General features: G+C 37.8%; 1 protein-coding gene across 2 annotated transcripts; it reads right to left on the minus strand.

Moving 5' to 3' along the window:
- Positions 1 to 75: 75 nt before the first annotated feature.
- LOC115421003 (cingulin-like protein 1) lies at positions 76 to 19,568 on the minus strand. Of its 2 annotated transcripts, none has more exons than XM_030136655.1 (19): positions 19,468 to 19,568; positions 14,473 to 15,435; positions 14,305 to 14,372; positions 11,009 to 11,114; positions 10,817 to 10,912; positions 10,566 to 10,714; positions 8,042 to 8,183; positions 7,734 to 7,946; positions 7,442 to 7,648; positions 6,233 to 6,337; positions 5,912 to 6,064; positions 5,173 to 5,343; positions 4,796 to 4,948; positions 3,916 to 4,005; positions 1,464 to 1,547; positions 1,233 to 1,357; positions 925 to 1,033; positions 661 to 824; positions 76 to 545 (listed from the first exon to the last, which is right to left on the minus strand). In XM_030136655.1, exons 2-19 carry the CDS (start codon positions 15,391 to 15,393, stop codon positions 476 to 478), a joined length of 3,126 nt encoding a protein of 1,041 aa, XP_029992515.1. In that variant the 5' UTR covers positions 15,394 to 15,435; positions 19,468 to 19,568; the 3' UTR covers positions 76 to 475. The 2 variants fall into 2 exon arrangements, with proteins under 2 accessions (XP_029992515.1, XP_029992514.1); XM_030136654.1 differs by having other exon boundaries at positions 14,305 to 14,399.
- Between the last annotated feature and the right edge of the window lie 1,185 nt (positions 19,569 to 20,753).

Here is a 20,753-nt window from a genome sequence, read left to right on the forward strand (position 1 = left end):
AAGATGATTGACAAGTCTGATTTGTGTTTGGACTGGATTTACTTTAATGAAAGAGACTTATTTTGAGAAAAAACAGCTGCACTTATTTTAAGTTAGAAGACTTTTTGGATGTGTACAAACATGTTGAGAACACTTTTTTTTTTTTATATTAACTTATTTATTAGATTCACAGTTTGCACCACATTAGTTCACACAACACTGCAATAATTTATTGCAAAAAATATCCCAAAATTAATCTGAGCAGGTAAATAAATCTGTTGTAGTGTCAGTTTTTTAGATAATGCAGTTATAAATATTGCCACTAGGGGTCACCCTTGGCAAAGTGCCAACCTCATCATAAGTAGAAACAAGATAAAATCACACCTGAGTTTATGATAGTTATGTTGAATTATGGAGTCAAAGATAAACCATATTAAGTCCAACATATCATCAAAAAATTTACAAATGACAGACTGTGTTTTGTTCACAGCACACATCACTCAGAGCCAAAGTCATCCGCATCATTCACATCATCCTTAATAAGAGCAGAGGGCTTCTTCTTACGCCTGTTAATAGAAAAAAAAACAAAAAAAGATGTAATTTAGCAAAAAAAAGCAAATTGTTTTGAATGGACTAATGTAGAATGATGCACAAACTGAATGTCAGAAGGTGAGCGGTCACCTCATCTCATTTCTCAGTGCGCTGAGTTGGCCATGAAGCTGCTCATTGGCCTCGATCTGCTCGTCCAACTCTCTCTGAAGCTTCTTTTTCGAGTGTTCCAGACGCTCGATCTCCTCCTCCGCCTCATCCATCTGCCTCTTTGCCGTCTTCAGTCTCTGAGTCAGCTGCAGAGTTCACAGAAATGAGATATTGACTCATGAGTCAAGTCGTCTGATCGTGACTAGTCGATAACTTTCCGGTGGTGTTATGAGTAAAGATCCGTACCTGGTCTCTCTCCGTCTGCAGGTTGATGTGCTCCTCATCCGCCTGCATCTTCATCTCCTTCACCTTGCGTTCAAGCTTGCGGTTTGTTTGTTGCAGGTTGTTGTTGTCTCTGAGAGCAAAAGAACCAAGAGATCACATCGCTGCTGCAGCTTCCTGTAACTCAACACCTTCCTACTCTCACTCTTACAACCACAGGGAAAGTGATATGAGTGGGTTCAGGACAGAGACCATCTAGTACACACACATATGCCGTGTGTATTCTGTGTTTGATAATCCCCAAAGTCATGTTTTACTTCACAGATGCTCACCTCTCTTCTCCCTGGAGCCTCTCCTCCAGTTCCAGGATCCGACTGTTAAGTTTAGAGACCAGCGAGTCCTGGTTGGTCCTCTGGGATCCCTCCAGATGACTCACTCTGCTCTTCAGGTCTTTATTCTGAAACACAACAGACACGTCATAAATGAGGAGGTTTACAGTGGAAAACACTAGATTGCAGTAAGAGGAGGTGGGTGGGGGAGGGGGTTCAGGGAGGGGTCAGTGCCTGTCTCTCCAGGCTCATCTTGTCACACTCCAGGTCCTGCCTGACCGCTCTCTCCTGCAGCAGCTCCGTCCTCGACTGATCCATCTGTCACACAGAAAAACACACGTAAAAAGGCTTATGAAACATGCCTCCTGCAAGAACTGCACATGTAAACACATTTGTCCTTCAACAAGTGATTCTCATCAGTTCTATTCAACAACAGTTCCCTGCAGCCTTGGGCCACTTTCATATCAAAATTGCAGTGTGAAACAAAGAATTAGTACAGAGATTATAACACAATGTAACACAAACCTGAAACTTGGTTTGACCCTTCAGCTGTGAAAAGGCCCTTGGTTTTTTTAGGCACAAATAAAATTTCCAAGTAAGTCAGACCTGTTGCATTGCTTTTGAGCTAAATAAACTGTTTATGGTGAATTTGGATTTCAACACCAGTGTTGGAATCATGTGGGAGCCAGAGGGAGCTCACAGAGGGAGGACATGGTTCCCATGAAAGCAACCAAGTCAAAAATTTGTGGGGGTCCCTCAAATGTTGATCTATATTTTGATCATAAATCAAGCTCATTTTCCATCCCTGTGAGGTTTTATTGTGAAAGATGTTAAATCAAAATGTAGGACAATAAGGAACATTAGTAGGCAAGTTCTTAGGGATGTCCTGATCTGATTCTAAAGATTCCTGGACAGAGGCCCGAACCAACTGCGAACAGAGCAGTTTGGTGTATTTTGTCTCCATAATGGTAAGACAATATTTTTTTAATAACAACAAAATAATTCAAATAAATTCATGTGTATACAACAGTCACTCTGTCTGTTGTGTATGTGCATGTGCCGTGCGTAAAAGCGCTCCAGGGGCAGATGCAGAAGGTGAATGACAGTGCAATATAAATGATGCGTGCAGGTCTTGAATGAACACACTCGACCATTTTAATGCAGTTCATCCTGTCCTCATATCTTAACTCTAGGTTTATAGGCTACAGTCTTTTTGTGGTGTTTGGCACTCATCGCTGTTGTTTAAAAGGAGAGTATGGCACATTAGGAGAAATGCGAGTGTTCACTGTCTGTGTCGCTTCCATACCTGCAGATGTTTCTGGCCATGGAAGGTTAATGCAGTTTTTCTTTCACTGTTAAGCCTATCTGACAAATCATAGGCCCCAAATGCTCTAAATACTAAAAGATGGACTTCCACGGTTGCCTCATTAAAGAATGAATCTCTTTTGCCTCTCACATTATGTCATGCACTCTCTCATACATACATGCAGAACCACATATCCATTACATATTGATTGCATAAAATCCTTTACTTCTTTGACTGTGATGTTTGATCCCAAAATTTAACATTTTAAAAGGATCTGCCAAAAGGCTGCTGATGGGACATGGTAAAATACTGACTGCAAGGGCAAAATGTGTAAATCACCTCTGTTTTGTGTACGGTTTGTGTATTATTATTATTATTATTATTATTATTATTATTATTATTATTATTATTATTATTATTATTATTATTATTATTATTATTATTTCTGACTGACTTAAAGATCTGCAGTGATTGTTCTTCCTTTTACTCTTCACTTACATTTCTATGAATGAACCCTTGCTGGCATACGGGGCAGGAAGCAGAGCCTTATATGGTATTATCAAGGTATTCATTCATTTACAGTCTCATGAACACATACTCCATTACACACACGTGGCATTCATTGCATTTACACAGATCATTAACAGAGACTCGAGCGACGGCTGGTTCTGATGTAAAAGCTAACCAAACAAAATTAACATAACACAAAAATATTCTTGCATGAGGAACTATTTATATCAACATTTAGACTTTTAAGTTTTATCTACTCCCTCACATACTAACTGAACGTATATTCATCAACTGTACGTTAAAGTTGAATTAAAATTGCCAGATTATCTCTTAAACCCAGAGGAAATGCTGTCTGGTCTGACGGCTCTATTCTCTAATCAGATCCAGAGGCCCAGAGAAGGGGCTCTGAAAAGCCCCTCACAATAGTTCGCTGTTTTTATTCTTTGAAAAGCACCCAAACCACTGTTTAGTCTCAATTAGTGTGCACCACTTTGGTACAGTGAATGGTGGCCTACTTTACTGGCGCTTTATGAGAGATGAGGCTCTCGTAATAACATCAGAGATTAAAAAATGCAATGACATGAAAGATGAAGAAATATATGGACTCAAAAGGGTTTAGTCGTATTGGACACTATAACAGCCAAAACAAAACAAAGCAATCAGCAGCTTAAAGCCTCTGAAGGGAAATCTGAGTCCTCAGTCGACATCTGTTTATGATAAAAACAGATGTAGGGTGGGGTCTTTGAACTTGTGATGAAGCATAATTCTATCACTGATAGATTGTTCCTTCACAGTTGCGGAAATTTATGCAAAACAAAAGACACTGTGGTGAAAAAAATGCAGCAGGAGACAGAGTGAGAGAAAACCTGCCTGTTCTTTGACTTTGTCCAGTCGTTCCATCAAGCGATCAGCACTGCTGCGCTCATCATTAAGATCTTCTTCTAACTGACTGATACGACCCTGAGAGAAGAGGTAAAAATAAAAAAAAACATGTCAAACCAAGATGATTTATATTCTATTACAGAACCATATTTACCACAACAGAGCACATACTGAATGTAGGCCTTGAGGTTGTGAGTACACCAGTGAATCAGATCAGAAAAAGAAAAAGAGCTGTTGGGTAATAATATATGAATAAACATCAGGAAAATTAATGTAAAAATAAAAAGACTGCTGAGTGGAGCGCACTGAAGGAGATTAAAATGTGACAGAAGATTTCTGAAAGTTCCCAGACAGGTCTGATAACCTCCACAGTAAACACAAGGTTCTTTGGTCACCGAGTCAACACTGGTGTTTTGTCATCACTAAAACAAACATCACTGAAGTGTGAGATGTTGTCATGACTTTTCAGAGCCCTCATAGTTCACAGGAAAAGGTGAGTACAAATACAGGCGTCTGAACAGGTAAACACTCCCACCATGTGATAAGGTGAATACGTACTGTACTAATGTGTACAATTTCACCACTGATCCTCACTTTAACGTAAAGCATGCACCCACAGTAAAATTCTCCTAATATATTTAAAAGGACATTTTGGCCGATAGTTGATGCAAACACTGATGTTATTTTCTGTTATTTTGCTATATTGATTTGTCATAAACTGTCATGATTTACTGAATGAATTACTGATGTAAATATAATGTCTGGTCAATATCCTGCAGTGTTGAAACAAATCTATCAGTATCTATCTATACAAATTTCCCATTTGTTGAGCATGAAGATGATCTCCATATTTTCAGGGGACATTTACCTCCATGAGTTTGACCTGTCGTTCTCTGTCGTCCACCATGGCGCCGTTCTTCTCCTCCAGCTCCTGCACTTTCTGCTCCAGCTGCCGGCCCCTCAGCTGGGCCTCCTGGTGCTCCCTCCAACACCTCCGCAGATCCTCCTCCAGAGGAAGCAGCTGAACACAGAACAGATAACGCAACATCTCCTGTCAGCTAGAGGCCAGAACATTATAAACAAAGACTTAAAACAGATGAAATACGCTCAAAATAATATCCATTAGTTAATTTACACTTAACATCTTATCTTTTGTCAGTGTGTTTTTTATTTTATTGGTGACTAAGATGTTTTAACACCACTGACAGATGAATCATAGAGTCATAGAAACAAAGTGTGCCACACCTCTTCCTGCAGTTTTTTGGCTGCAAGTCGGGATTTCTCCAGCTCTGTTCCCTTTTCCTGCAGCTGCCTCCGAAGTTCGGCCAACTCCCTCTGACTCCTCTCTTTGGCCTCATCGACCTGGTTCTGAAGCACATCTGTAGACGCCTCACACTCCTCCATGATGCTATTCATCTGACCAAAAAAAAAAAAAAACAAAAATAGTGAGTACACCGACATGCATGTAATCTGTCTGAAAGAAACCCCAAAAAACTGAATCAGAATCAGCTTTATTGGCCAAGTGTGGGAACACATACAAGGAATTTGGTTTCCATTTTTCTTAGCTCACGACGTACAATTTCAACATAAACCCAAACACACTTAAACATACACCTAATCTAAACAAATATTCAACTAGAGACCAGGACAATAACAGGTTAACAATAATATGAGATAAATATGAATAACTGGGTAGATGTGTAGAGTTCTGGTCTATTAAAATATATGTTTATGTATATATTATTTACAGTGAGGATTTATAATAATATGAACAGAGTACAAATTAGAGTTTTATACAATGAGCAGATGTGTACAGAGATCTGGTCTATTAAAAATATATGTTTATGTATATATGTATGAACAGTTAAAGCAGCTTCTCCTGACTTCAGAGCTGAGATAACAGATCGGTAAAGTGTTGTAACTCAACAGAAACACTGAATTCACCCAGAGGACCTAATAAACAGTCCATGGTGACCTCTTTTACCTTCCTCTGTAGTTGCTCCACAGTCCTGTCCTGCAGTCGCCTCTCATCCTCCAGTTCAGCTTTTGTTTTCCACAGCTCCTCTCTTTGTTTCCTTTCCTCTTTAAGCTTCTCTTTCAGGTCCCTGTGCTCATGGTTGAGTTTGGTCAACTTACTCTGGGAGAAGAAAACAGTGGGAATAGAAGGAGAGCAGTTTGGGGAATCGTTTTAGTTCATGGCATTTAAGTATTTGGGAGGGTACACATGAAAAACAAGCACCGACTTAAAGTGTTTATATTACATTCCTCTGTAACTACAGCAGTGTTTTTCTAACAGCGACTTCACCTGCGTATCCTCCAAGCGAGTGAGAAGTGACTGGTTAGACTGGCACATCTCCTCCTCATTCCTCCTCACATCCTTCAACATTTCCTCCGCCTGTAACTTTTCCCTCTGTAGAACAAGTTAACAAACATCAAGAATGAACAGAAAATGACACACCTCACCAGTCAGCTCACAGGGCCTATATATAGTACTGATATTGTCATGTACCAGAACACACTTAGGACTACCAAAACCACCTATGAATCAATGCCTTGTATCCACAGATTGTATCAAAACGCTGAATAAAATATAAAGCTCATTGTTTGCACACATCTGTATTAGGGTATCTTCAAGTTTTTTTTTCTTCAAGCAAAAACTCACAGCAGGTTATTCTGACAGTCAGTCACAATAACTTATTTACTTCATGTGCTTCATCAACTGATAGTTTACATTATAGCTCAGATAGCTTAGCTCTGTTGTTTAGACAGAAAACAGCCACAGTAAAACCACAAATCATCTGTTTTCTGCAAGGTTAGTGTTGTCAATAGCTGCATTAAAGATCTGTTTGGAATCGAACAAACAAGGTCAGAACTGTCACAGTTTAGTCTGAACTGTGGATCAACAAACATCAAAGATAATGACATCATATAATAACTTTATATCTTCAAAAGCCTCATAATCAAACTCCTCCATGTCGAAGAAGTGCTGTAATTTCAGTATCGAACTCCATTCTTTTCATTGAAATGTGTGTCCAGTGGCGAAAACAAAAGTGCTTGTAGCTGTTATCATTTTGTCGCTTTCCTTTGACTCTAAAAGTTGTTTCTTGATGGTTCTCATACAATCTTATCACCCTTAGTATTAGTTTTCCTCACTGTGGGAGAGTGACTCACTACTCTCTCTAGTGGACATATAAAATAAATATAATCAGTATAAATATAATCAGTATAAATATAGTCAGTTAATTACCTCCGCCAAGTGTAATGGCGGAGGTTATGTTTTCATTGGGGTCTGTGTGTCTGTCTGTTAGCAAGATAATTCAACAAGTTATTGATGGAGTTTCATGAAATTTTCAGGAAATGTTGATACTGGCACAAGAACAAATGATTACATTTTGGTGCCCATCGGGGAGGGGGGGGGGGGGGCATACTACTTATGGCCCCTTTAAAAACCAAGCAACAAATAAAATATGTAAAAATGAAGTATTGTGTTTGTATTTCATGTGTTCCTCCCCACCTCCAGCTGCTTTACTCTCTGCTCCAGTTGCCTCTCTCTGGATTTGGAGTCCTGGATGGCCTGACTCAGCTGATCCACCTTGTTGTTCAGCTCCTGCGCCTTCCCTCTCAGCTGATCTCTATCCTGAGTCAGCTCCTTCAGTTGCACCTTCACTGCACCTCTCTCCTCCTGTGCTAGAGCCTTCTCATGGCCCAGAACCATATTACTCTGGATGAAAACATGGAAATAACAAATGATGGACTCAAGAGGGAAAACTGGGAGATAAACTTTAATCCGAGGTGTTTGTTTTTACCTCTTTGGCAAACTCTAAATCCCTGAGGAACTTCTCGATCTCTTGCTCATATTCTTCTTTCAGTGCAGACATGTACTTATCGTGGGTCTCCACCTCCTCTTTCAGTGCTTCCTTCAGGGCACTCAGCTCCCTCTCCTTGTGATGCAGCACCTCCTCCTGCTCCTCCTTCATCTGCAGCATCACCTGGAAGTCTGCACGCAGCTGCGCCATACCCTGACACAGACATCCACCCAGTACATCCACTCTGGTCCACTGTTACAGCTGCTGTTGATTTATGACTCGATTCTCCTTCACATGTGTTCACTTACCTTCAGAAGTGCTTCTTTTTCAGTATTTATCATCTCCGCCTTCTTGGCCTGGTCCAGCTCATCGTGCATCTCAGAAAGCTGCTGTTCAAGGTCTTTCATCTGTGTCTTGGATCTTTCTCTTTCTGCCCTCATTTGGCTCAGCCTGAAAACATACAGAAAACTAAAATAACCAAACCACATTTCATCTCAAAGAACAGAGCCTCCTGACGGGTTTGAAAAGTTTTACAAAGCCAGCGTGGATAACAAAATAAGATATCTGCACATTTGACTGTTTTCAGTTGAATGACTTTGATAGGATCAGATATTAGAGTACAGCCGGATGAGTTAAGAGCACGAACAGAGGATTAGTAAAGAAAGACGAGTACAAAACTGTGGGCCTCATACACGGGCAGTCTCAGTGGGCCTGTCCTTCTGCATCCATGTTTTTAATGCATCTTTTGAGAATGTTTTTCAGAGAGTCGAGCCAATAACACGAATCACCATGAAATTCAATTTGGAATTATTCTCCTCTGAAAAAGGAGAGAGTGATGGTGCATCTAAAATTACAGCCTTCTGAGGACTGCTGCAAGCTCAGTGTTTTAACCCTTAAAGGCCTAGAGCTATTCTTATGGAGACTTTGAAATTAATTTTCCCCCCAATTTAACCATTCCTAAGTGACTAATCACCATTAATTATAATATTATCCATACATGCATACATCTACACATATATAGGTCCAATCAAGCGAAAGTGAACATGAACATGAAAGAGTAAATTTCCACACATCATTTATCCAGTGGGCTCATTTTTTAGCTAAAGATCTCTATTTTATGGAACTCTTATCTTTTTTAAAATACCACTTGTAGAAAAAAAGCTACAACAATTTTTATCAATTGTACTTTTTACACCATAGCCATGCCTCAGACATAAAAATATAGCTCAAATTTGATGCAAAAAATTCTATCTAAAAAATTTGAAAATGTATTCAAACTGTCACATTTAAAAAGACTATCTGTGAACTATTACAGAGAAATAATTCTTTATTTGTAAGTTACCTATATAGTATGGACCACCACAGATTATAAATAACACTGTGTTAGTATTAAATACATTAAATAAAGCATTGTGATTATATGTGGCTTGTTTTAAAATATAAGTTAACATTTTGGGTGACGCATACAATGGTAAAGAGTCGTCCACGTGTTACTATGGCAGCTCGTCCATGTGTAAGACTTTTCAATATTTTTCTGCAGAATTCATTTTCAGCATAGTTGAACATAATATCTAAAAGGTCTTGTCCTACTTGATATTAATTTCTGTCGAGAACCGCATGTTTTTCATGTTTGCATGAAGCTTAAAAAATTTATGTCCGTTTCAAGTCCACGTGTTGAGCAGTAATTTGACATTTTTCACCTAAAATTTTATCTCCCCAAATTTTGTTTTGCATAATGTTAAAATGCTTATAAATACCTACTCAGATATGTATAATACATGCATATAAGTTACTCCGCTTACATGACAGAGACTGTTGAACACAAAATGTGTCCACGTGTTACCGCTTGATTAGACCCATAAACATACATTCATCCTTCCTTCCTTCCTTCCTTTCTCTGAGCCGCTTAGTCCTTGTGAGGGTCATGGAGGTGACCTAGCTCGGCTACCAACATGTAAAGGCAGGGTACACTCTAGATATGTCACCACTTTCTTGAAGGGCTGACATATAAAGACAACCATTCACTCACATTCACACCTAAGGGTGATTTACATTGACAAGTTAACTGAATTAAGGGCATATCTTTGGATGGTGGGAGGAAAACTGGAGTACTAAGAAAGAACCAAGGTGCGTTCAAGGAAAATTTGGTATTTTTTTATATTTAATTTACTGGTTGTGTGGATGTTCATCAAAGCTCAGAGGAAATTTAAAGGGTATTATATCAAAACGGAGAAAACTGAAGAATAAGTCACTTTTTCAGCTAAACATTGTTAAATGAGAATACAACAGCAGCCATTTGTCAAACTGGTTAATCAGTGTTACAGAAGATGATGGTGTTTCCATGTTCACTATGGACCCTCTGAAAGCTTAAATGGGTCATATCTGATTCTGCTGAAACGCTAAGAAACTGCATTTTACCTGAATTATTTAAATGTATTGATCGATGTGTGGTTAAAAAGTTCAAGATCCATAGATGCTTTTAGTCTCTGAGTGGCTGGTAAAGCCTTTGGTATAATATAGTGCTAAAATTACTGGGAAAGTAGGGAGTGAGTGGGGCCTCAGAGAGCCTCAACATTACAAAGGTTCAAAGTTCACGCTCTCCACCAATTTATTCGTCTAATTTTGATTTAGTTATGACACTGACACTCCTCAAGGGGCCCTCCTCCTCTGGGGCCCTGGATACTCAGTTCCACTTTTCCCCTTCGAACATAACATTTGGTGAAGACAAGTTTCCATTTTACACTCCTCGTCAGTGGATAAGATTGAAACATACTGTATCCACTCAACTTTTATTGTAAACTTTGCTGAATGACTAAAAGGACAGGTCCTTACTCCTGTTTGGTAGTCTGAAGTTGTGCCTGGAGTTCAGTCAGTCTGTCTCTGAGTTTGGACAGTTCAGCCTGACTTTGAGCCAACTCATCCTGCAGTTTCTTTTTCTCAGTCCTGGACTTCTCAACGGCTTTGGCCAAAGTCTTTTCATTCTATAATAACAATGCAACAACAGAAAGAGTCATCATCAGTCACAGAACAGGGAGGGAAAGAATGGTTTGGAGGTGAATCAGCAGGATGTGACTTCACACTACCTGTATCTCTACTTCCAGTTTTTTCTTCAACTCGAACACTTCCAGCTCCAGTGCTGCCTGTTGGTCCTGCAACAACGTCACCCCAGCCTCATAATTCTACATATGAAAAACATGGTAGTGTGAGTCCTTTCAGAGACGATATATCACACACACTGAACAGCCAGTGTCAAACACCTCCTCTCCAGAGCTCACTTTTTCCTCCTCCTCCATGTTCTCCGCTGTCCTCCACTTGAGTTTGTTGATCCTTTCAAGGAGCAGGTCAACTTTCCTCTGAGTGGTCGAGTCATCATCAGTTGTCCTGAGAAGCAAAAAAAATACTATTTGGGTGCTTCTATGAAACTGGTGCCTAAAAACAGGACAGAGGGGCTAAAAATTCAAACCAGATGTAGACTAATGTTATGAAGCAAGTTTGGAAGCACTTTGGATCTATTCTAAAAATAAATATTCACTGAGATAAAAGAGAAACTATTTTTCAGATAAAACACATTTTTATATTATTTTTATACAAAATCTGCATGCAACACTGTAAAAAGGACATGAAAATTACGTGCTACTATTTTTTCGAATATCTTTTTATTCTCTCAGAGGTACATTTTGGGAATCTAACTATGCAAAAATGTCTGCTGTTGCAAAATCACTTTATATGTGTTTAAATGGGCCGGTTCCGCACGTGATCCAAGTGGACACAATGGGTTACTCATGAAACCTGGCATGAGACTGTCAATTTATGAAAAACCTGCATGTCAGGAAAAACACTAGGACTGTCAAATTTAACACAACATCTTTATTTATATAGGACCATTTCAAGCGAGGTTTTCAGGATAAAATGCACTGACACCTAGGTAGCATTTCATGTCCTAATTTTGGTCCTATTTTTGGCTCCAATATTCTATTAAAAATTCATTAAATTTGGGATGGCTCAGAGCAAGAGTATAATTTTTCTGCATTTATCTGAGGTCATCATTAGGTACATCCTGGGGGGAATATGTCTAAATTTCTCTTTCATTATTATTGGGTCTAAAAAGCTGGCAAAGTGCAAGATACCAAAATGAACCCAGTTTCATAGAAGTACCCTTTTCATAAACTCGCTTATGGCACTGATAGTGTAAGTATAATTATACTGGACTTATATAGTAGAACTATATTTTTGCCAGTAAAACCTTGACATCAATGTGTTTTAGTTTTAATTTGATCCATGCTGCTTGAACAAAAAGAATAGATACTGTAGGTACTGAATAGGTACAGATAGATCTTTCCGTGAGAAGGCTTTTTTTTTTTTTTTCTTATCAGCAGAGTGGAGGTTCATGATCTGCATTCCTGAATTCTTCATGTTTGAGCACACACAGCTGGAGCTGCAGCCTCTTATCTGACTCTACATGACCACATCCATGAACTAATCACTAAAAGGTGCCGGTAGGACACACAGCATAAAGACAGGGTTATGCAATATTTGACAAAGATGAATGAACTTAAGTGGTTACACATAATGTCATAACACAAATACAAAATTTATTATGGAAAAAATAATTTATCATCAACATATATATCAGTGGTTCTCAATCTTTTCTGTCAGACCCCCCTTTGGAGGATGTAAAATCTCCAGGCCCCCCTTAACCCCAACAACATTATAACAGTGGTGCAATTATTACTTTTATTGAAAGAAACATCAATATTGTAACAATACTTTTTACTTTTCCTTGAATTTGTTGTGCAAATTAAAAATAACTTAGATTTTTGCTTGAATAATACAAATAAACTCAAGAAGACTGCTCCCTGAGACAATATTTTTCTAAATAAAATAGGAAATACGCAATTATCTTACAATTATGACAATAAACTTCCTTTTTTTTAGAACAACAAACTAATTTTGGTAACAAAGATGAACATTTTAATAATATCAGTGGCTGCAATGAGCCTGTTTCCATTGCACATCTTAAAACATTAAAGTGCAAACAGTACAAACACACAGTTTGTAGATTTTTCTTTTCCAATCCAATCCTTGTCCATTCTCCGAACCTAAACTCTTTGTCTAGTCAAGTGACAGATCACCATGACAGTAGATTTGTCTGTTGTACGTCCTTAAAATGAGTCCAGGGTGCTCCAGCGCTAAAACATTAGTTCCACCTGCTACATGTTCTAACCTGAAGAAAAAAAAAACACCCAGGAGTGATCCCATGCCCCTCCTGGCAAGCCTTCACAACCCCCCCGGGGGGCCCGCCCCACAGTTTGAGAAACACTGGTGTGCATATATTAACATCACGGCACTGTATGTTTTTGAGTTGAGGCTGATTACACTTTTGTTTAGTGGCTAATTACAGTCAAGTTATAATAAACAGTGTAGAAATAAAAGTAAAAGAAGGTGATTAGTAAATATAGAGCTTCATTAGCATCACAATGTCCTGAAAGTATCAAAAATAAAAGAACTCCAGTGGCTATTTTTGAGTACTACTGTACATTATCCGTCTTACAACATCTTAATAGTTTAATTCAACAAGAAAAACACAAAAATGTAATGTGCATTAATTACGTTGCTACATGACTTCCATCTTCATTGGTTTTGTAAACTACTGACAATGTTTAGATGTTTATTCACTCAGAAAATGCAACTTTTACATGTAATGAAACATACACATAACTGGATGGATAGGAGTGTGGTTTCGTGTTTCTACAGTCAAATACACAAAGCACTCACAAAGTGGATCACAATGGGCAGTAGGTCTGCAGTAATAAATGAATATGATTCATGTAGAATAATGAACAAATTAATTATAAGCACCTACAATTTCTCTTCAGTTCAATACTTAATGATGTAAAGTCTACCACGCATACGTTCATTGTAACAGTGGAACGTGACATTCAGTTAGTTTAACACTATAACATCTTGGGTTTTTGGCTGTATGTTTTTTATGATTGTCAGTTCATGCATTTATTTAAACCTTCTGAAATCACATTGATGGAACCTTCATTTTCAGCCAATGTACATAAAAATACAGACAGAAATGAGAAAGAAGACATGGTAATATCAATCGCAAAAGTTACCACAGTTGTACAGCGCTGAAATAAGGTAAAAGACTTATATAAGGAAAAAGTTATAGTAGAGAACATTAAAAAGTAAAAGCAGTTAATAACAAGAGCAATTAAAATCCATAAAATTAGCAAATACTATTAATGAGGATATGTTAAAGGGTTGATGAAACAGATTCACAGTATGTGGGAGTATGCAGGGTCATTATGGTTACCAGTGTTCCAGGAGATTAGGTCTAGGGAGGGAGGGAGCTTAAGTAAAACGGCTTCATAAATAAATAAAAGCAAATGTTTATCTCTTCTTGGTTCAAGGACAGGCAGTGGTTTGTGTCATAACTATCATCTGTGACAAATCTCAACACTGTATTTCATTATTGTTGAATTGACAGTAATGAAATACAGTACTTCTTCAGCCTTATTGTTAGTGTTCTGCTGGCTTAAAGTGCTGTGTGTGAGATGCTTACCCGTCCTTGAGGTAACAGAACAGTATTTGTTTTGCTGTGTCTTCAGTCGGGTCTACTGAGAGTTCTTGCTGTCCTTTCAGAAGATCAGGAGTGACCTGGTTAGAGAACATAACAGCCAATAAATACAGCCTTTACACTGACATACCTTCCTTTAGTGCATCTCTTTACCTGAGTGTCTCTTTCATCAGACTCATCTGTTTGGTCACTACACGATCTGGACAAAGTTCTGTGAAGTAGTTTCGCTGCCTGTGGAGAAATCACCTCTTTTCCATTTTCTTTGACCAGTGCATTCGTCTTGTTCTCCTCCGTCTTCTTTACCAACGTGGCTTCTCCGCTGAGCAGTCGAGCCCTGGCTGACCCAGGAGGATAAATCCCACCGGGGGTCTCACCTCTGGTACCTTTTAGAGATGATGCTCTGCTGGATGAAGAGGAGGAGGAGGAGTCGGAGGTCCGGCTGCTGTCCACGCTGCGTGACCTCCGACACTCCTCCGGGTCCAGTCGTCTCCTGGGCCCCCACCGGCCTTTCCTCTGGCTGCTGTTGAACTGGTTTATGAGCGTCCCCACTGATAAGAAGGGGTCTGTGACCACGGAGTTTGGGGACTTTGCTGTGATTTGTCCACCTGAAGGGGACGCCTGAGCTGGGTTTTCCCCCGAGCCTTCAGCCGGCAGAGGGATTCTGGGACTGGATGGAGCCTGGATGGAGGCTGTTTGTGAAGGAACGAGTACATTGAGGTTGTTACTCTCAGGGTCGTAAGGTCTCAGAATCTCTGGGTGTTTCTGATAATGGAACACAGAGGAGGCTGCAGTTCGCTGTGTCTCAGACTGAGGGGGGCGTCTCAGAGCTGGTCTTTCATCCACAGACGTCCTCACCATACCCGGGTTGTACCCCGCCTGGTGAGTGATGACGGAAATGTCCCTGTGGTTCTCTTGGCCCGAACTGTTCAGAACCACATAGGGCTGACCTTTAATGCCCTGGACCTGCACCCTGACTCCAAACAGGCCGTCCTGGCTGCTTCTAGGGCTCTGAGGCTGAACAAAGCTCCTCTGTATCCGGACGTCTGGAGATCCGCTCAGTCGGTGAGACTCCATTGTGGATGAATCGATGAGATCCTGAACAGGGCAGTTTAGCAGCTATAATAAAAAACAGACAGGTAAAAATGAGCTAAACAATAGGAATGTAACAGAAAATATGACAGTCTCACAGTGCATGGTATTATCAATTTCAAATGAATGTCTTCTTGTTGAAGAAATGCTTGATAATGAATGACACTTCAAATTATTCATTAATTCATGTGTTAATGTCTCAATCTTGTAAATAAGGAAGAAGACTGCACTAGACCTGGATGAACCTGAGAAATTAGGAGGAAAAAATGACCTTTTAGAAAAGAATTCAGCTTAGAAATATACATAATATACTTAGAAAGATACAAAATATCCTTATAAATATATAGGATATACATAGAAATATGAAAATCAAATTATATTTCAGTTTAAACAAGGAAAATAGTGAGAAAAACATAATAAAATAAATTTGAAGTTATCCAGGACTTCATGTGTTAATGTCTCCCTCTAGAAAATAAAAAAGAAAATTGTACGTGACCTGTATGAACCAGAGAAATTAGGAGGAAAAGACTACCTTTTCAAAAGAAATCACCTAAGAAATATACAAAACATCCTTATAAATTTACAATTTATACATAGAAATGTAAAAATCTGACTATACTTCAGTTCAAACAACAATGAGAAAAACATGCATGCACAGGTGATGTTCTCCATCAATTTGCATTTTTGTCAATACTTTTAATACATATATAAATATATATAAAAGCTGTCAGGTTTTATATAATGGTGTACCTTAAAATGGTACAGAACTTTTCTGTGAATTGGCTTAGAGTCTGGTTTTGACCAACTCTATATGTAACTTTTGTTGTGATTTGGCACTATATAAATAAAATTTGATTGATTGATTGGATTGGTTTTCCCCTGTAAGTCACTTTGGAAAAAAGCGTCTGCCAAATGCATAAAAGTAAATGTAACTATAGCCATGCTGGGTAATATGTTTAATTAAGCAAATTAGATTGTTTTTTTTTTTCTTTTGGAATGATATGAAAAATGTCTAAATAACAATACTGAGATTAGTCCGTCTACCGGAAAGATTTTCTGTTAAATATCTATATATAAGAATTATTTTGTTATTTCCTGATATTAGACGTATACAGTGTAGTAATTTTTGTTGTTATTTACATTGTACTCCCATTATCCAATAGCTTTTTCATGCATTAGCTTTCTATACTACTACATATCTTCTATTAATATTTCTTGTGTATTTGGACAATTTTTGTGTGAAGTATCGTTTTCAGTGTTTACAGTTTTAAATTCACTCACATCATTGCTCTTATCTTCCATATTTAACTATTTTGAAGGTTTTATCTCTGTTCTTTTTCATTTAAAAAATATTTTTTACTAATGACATTTTTCTTCATCTTTGCTGATGTAGCATTGTCATTTTTCTCATGATAAGTAAAAAAAAAAAAAAACCTGACTAATAAAGCACTGTCTTATCTTATAGTGTTGATGAAGAAAACCATTTCAAGGTTGTCCAGACAGAAATCAAAACAGACTAAACATGTGAATTTGTGTCCCTAGCACCGAAAGAAATCCAGGTGGATTTTTCCATCCATATCCCTGAGGCTTGGTGAAGGACACTAGTGCATCATGGGAAGGTGAAAACCAATGCATCAGGTTGGTCGAGCTGCAGGAGGTGTTTACACAACACAAAGCTCCTCACACAGCAGTGAAAACATAAAGAGAATAAATGACACTGACAAGAGCCTGATATTGCTGTGAAATGAAGACAGCTCCTTCTGTGTGCTAATAACAGTGAACTATTGTACAGACGAAGCTGAGCCAACTGCATGACGCCTGCAACTGGATGAGGTCTCCGTGGTGTCGTCATCCACTTCATGGTTTGACACTTGAGGAAAACGTTAGACCAATAACAGAACACTGAGGACTGCATCTAATGGACTACAACTAATGATTCCATTAATAACAGTGAAAACGTGTAGATAAAGATGTTAAAATTCATTAATTAGAGAAAGTTTTGATATGATAGTTCATTAATAAAAGCATATTATTTAACATAGAAACCACACACATAGATCACTTCAGCTGGAAACAGAACTCTTGTCAGTTACACTGGACTATAATGTTTTATAAATGATCAGCCCCAAAAATTAAATGTGATAAATTTTACTTTCTTTCATAAAATGATCGGGAAACAAATGACAAAAGTGCTGGTTACCTGATGTTTTCGATTAATATGATGATGTTTTATAGGTTTATGTACATTTATACCATAGCTTTAGAAATCTCCTACAAGAAATAACCCATAAAGTGGATGTATTCTAATGTTCAGACAGTGTTTTGGAGTAGATCTGGTAGCTCTGAAACAAACATTCATATTAAATAAAATCCATTTTCTCATTAATTCTCAGAATTTCACATTTTGACCCAAGACTGTATCTAGGAAACTACAGCCAACCAGCATTTGGACTTAATTTTTCTTTATTAGTAACTGAAACTTAGTAAAATCTCACTACTTTTATTCTGGAGGAGTTTTACTAGTACCAGTGTTATCAGTATGCTGTGCAGTATGTATAGGTATGTAAGTACTGGTATATACTATACCAGGGGTGGGCAACCTGTGGCTCTGGGGCCACATATGGCTCTTTAGCATCTCTCTACGGCTCCTCTGGTCAAAAAACACAAGCAACATTTTGAAATGAACTTAATGAGTCATTACTTTTTAACACTGTTATAGGCCTGAATCTATTCTAACTTTGTCCATCTGCAAAAATGCGCAGACTTCACATGGAATAAAATCATTTTGACAGCAAAAAAAAACCCAAAATGGATTATTTTCTTGCCAAATTCAATACAAGATGCTCAGTTTGTATTTGTTCGCAGGTTGTAAATAAGCCACTATACATGAAATTTGAGCTTTTTATGTATAACACAACCAAATTATGTGTTGGAAATAGTGTCCATCATTTTAAAAAACTGTACAAATCTTGACTGTTTTCATTCTTGTCACTGTATAATTTAAAAAATGCACCAGACATTGCATTATTGTAATAGAAATACAAAGTTAAACAGCAAAGTATCAAAGCAGAGCAGCCACCTCATGGTAAAATGTAGATGGGTTTTAAATATTTTTTCATGGCTCCAGTCAGGTTTCCTTTTTTTTTTTTTTTTTTTTTGAGACAAAAATGGCTCTTTAGGTCGTAAAGGTTGCCGATCCCTGTACCATACAATATTGTCCATGCAAATAGATTCACTGTATATTCAACCATTCTCTATGATTAGTATTATTCTCTGTTGTATTTTAGTATTTTATGATTATTTATGCATGCATTTTCTAGTAATATATTGCCCAGTAGGAGTGTCCCTTCAATTTCATTATGCTGTGCACAATGACAAATAAAGATAATTTTAATTCTAATTTAATTCTTAATCAATAGATTTTAGATAGTAACAATTCCAATGTTGCAGCAAACATTTACTGGCTGCTATAATCCATAACAACCTGAGGTAGAAAACTTTACTTCAACTTTTCATTGGACTTTTCTAAGGGTGCGTTTGATTTCTAAACAATATCTCTTAAAACGACACACGATTTAAAGATAATAACTAATTCATATGATCCAAGTCCAACTAAAAACCTTCTAAAACATTTCTTTTTTCAGTATGACGCTTTTGAAATCCATAAATGTCAGTCCAGTTTGTCAGTTTATCACACAGGAAGAGTTTGTTTAATGCGGATCTGCGTTTATCCGGTTACTTCAACCTGGGTTTAGACAAAGAAACACTGCACTTGTAGATAAAAAAAAAAAAAAAAAAAAGAAAAAAAAGAAAAAAGAAAAATGTACATATATGATATGATATGAGCTGCAGAGGGAAATGGTTCAGGACCAGTTAAGGAACATTCATCAAACAGACCATGTCATAAAACTGGAGCAGATCTGACAAACTAAAAATACCAGAAAATGAAGGGTCCTTAAAGTAGTTTACAGTAAAGTTAAAACCACACATAAGAGTCACAACATTAGTGTAAGTCTGGTTATTTAGGATAAAAAGGGGTCGATGTGAGCTGACACTTACCGCTGTGTGTCCAGTCTGAGTCTAGTCTGAGCACAGCCTTCCTCCTCCTCCTCCTCCTCCTCCTCTTCACACCGTCCCGCACCGTGAGGCGTTCACGGCCCGCTCTGTGTCAGATATTCAAACTTTGCTGCAAAATGCTTTAATAAATCTTTATGACCTTATCGCAATGACAGCAGTTCCTACTTTGTGCACTGTGACTTGATGTTTCTCCACAGTGGTTTTCAGTCGAGTGCAGTTAGAGAATGGACCACGCCCAAGTTGTAAAAAGGGGGAGTTAAGGGTTTGTACTTTATTTCAATGGACCCCTGAATGACAAGTAAAGGTGTTAATAATTGGATCTTTTAGTGTTTGGGAGTATGTAACGTATCATTAGCTATTGTTTTATCTGTAACATGGCAAAAAAAGAGAGGATGAAGATGAAGATGAAGATGAAGATGAAGATGAAAAACAATTTGAAGCTATGAAAAATATCCTCAGAGAAATAAAATGTTTATTATTTGGGGTTATAGTTTGAGCATTATCAGTATTATTTATTTTAAGACTTTCTTGTATTTTTGCACAATTGCATCCAATTGACAATTGACAATAAAGATTCTATTCTATTCTATTCTATTCTATTCTATTCTAACTTTCTCGTCATTTAGAGGTTAGGTTTATAAATGGCAGTTTAAAAAAAAACTTCTTTATACACTCAATATATATACATTTTTGTTTTTAATACTGTTAGCATATTTTCTATATATTCCAGTTGCGCATATTTTACTATATACAACTGAGAAATGAATATGTGTGGTCATGCATTTCATAAAAACATGAATATTGTAGAAGTCATATGGGACCATCTGTGTGTGTAATATAACATTAGATCATTTAAGAAAACTTCAAGACAGAAAAAAAGATACAACTCTGCAAAAGCAAGGCTAAAGGTTGCCGGAGACTTCTGCACAGTACTGTATATACATAGGTTTATATAGTGTAATTAATACAATGCTGTGTAGGCAGTGTTTTGAAGTAGATCCAGAGAAGAATATTCCTTTAGAGTAAAACCCATTCCCTCATTAATTCACAGAATTTCACATTTTGACTCAATGGGCTCTACGCACAGCCCCACTACTTCCTGAACTTCAGGTGGATTCCTTATTTCCTGTCTTTCATTATTGGACACACTGATTAATCCAGGTGTGCCTGCTGCTCCCTGTTGTGACTGCTGATTAATTAGGCACACCTGGATTAATCAGTGTGTCCAATAATGAAAGACAGGAAATAAAGGACTCACCTGGGGTTCA

The sequence above is a fragment of the Sphaeramia orbicularis genome, chromosome 6 (genome assembly GCF_902148855.1).
Source record: "Sphaeramia orbicularis chromosome 6, fSphaOr1.1, whole genome shotgun sequence".
NCBI classification, from domain to species: Eukaryota; Metazoa; Chordata; class Actinopteri; order Kurtiformes; family Apogonidae; genus Sphaeramia; species Sphaeramia orbicularis.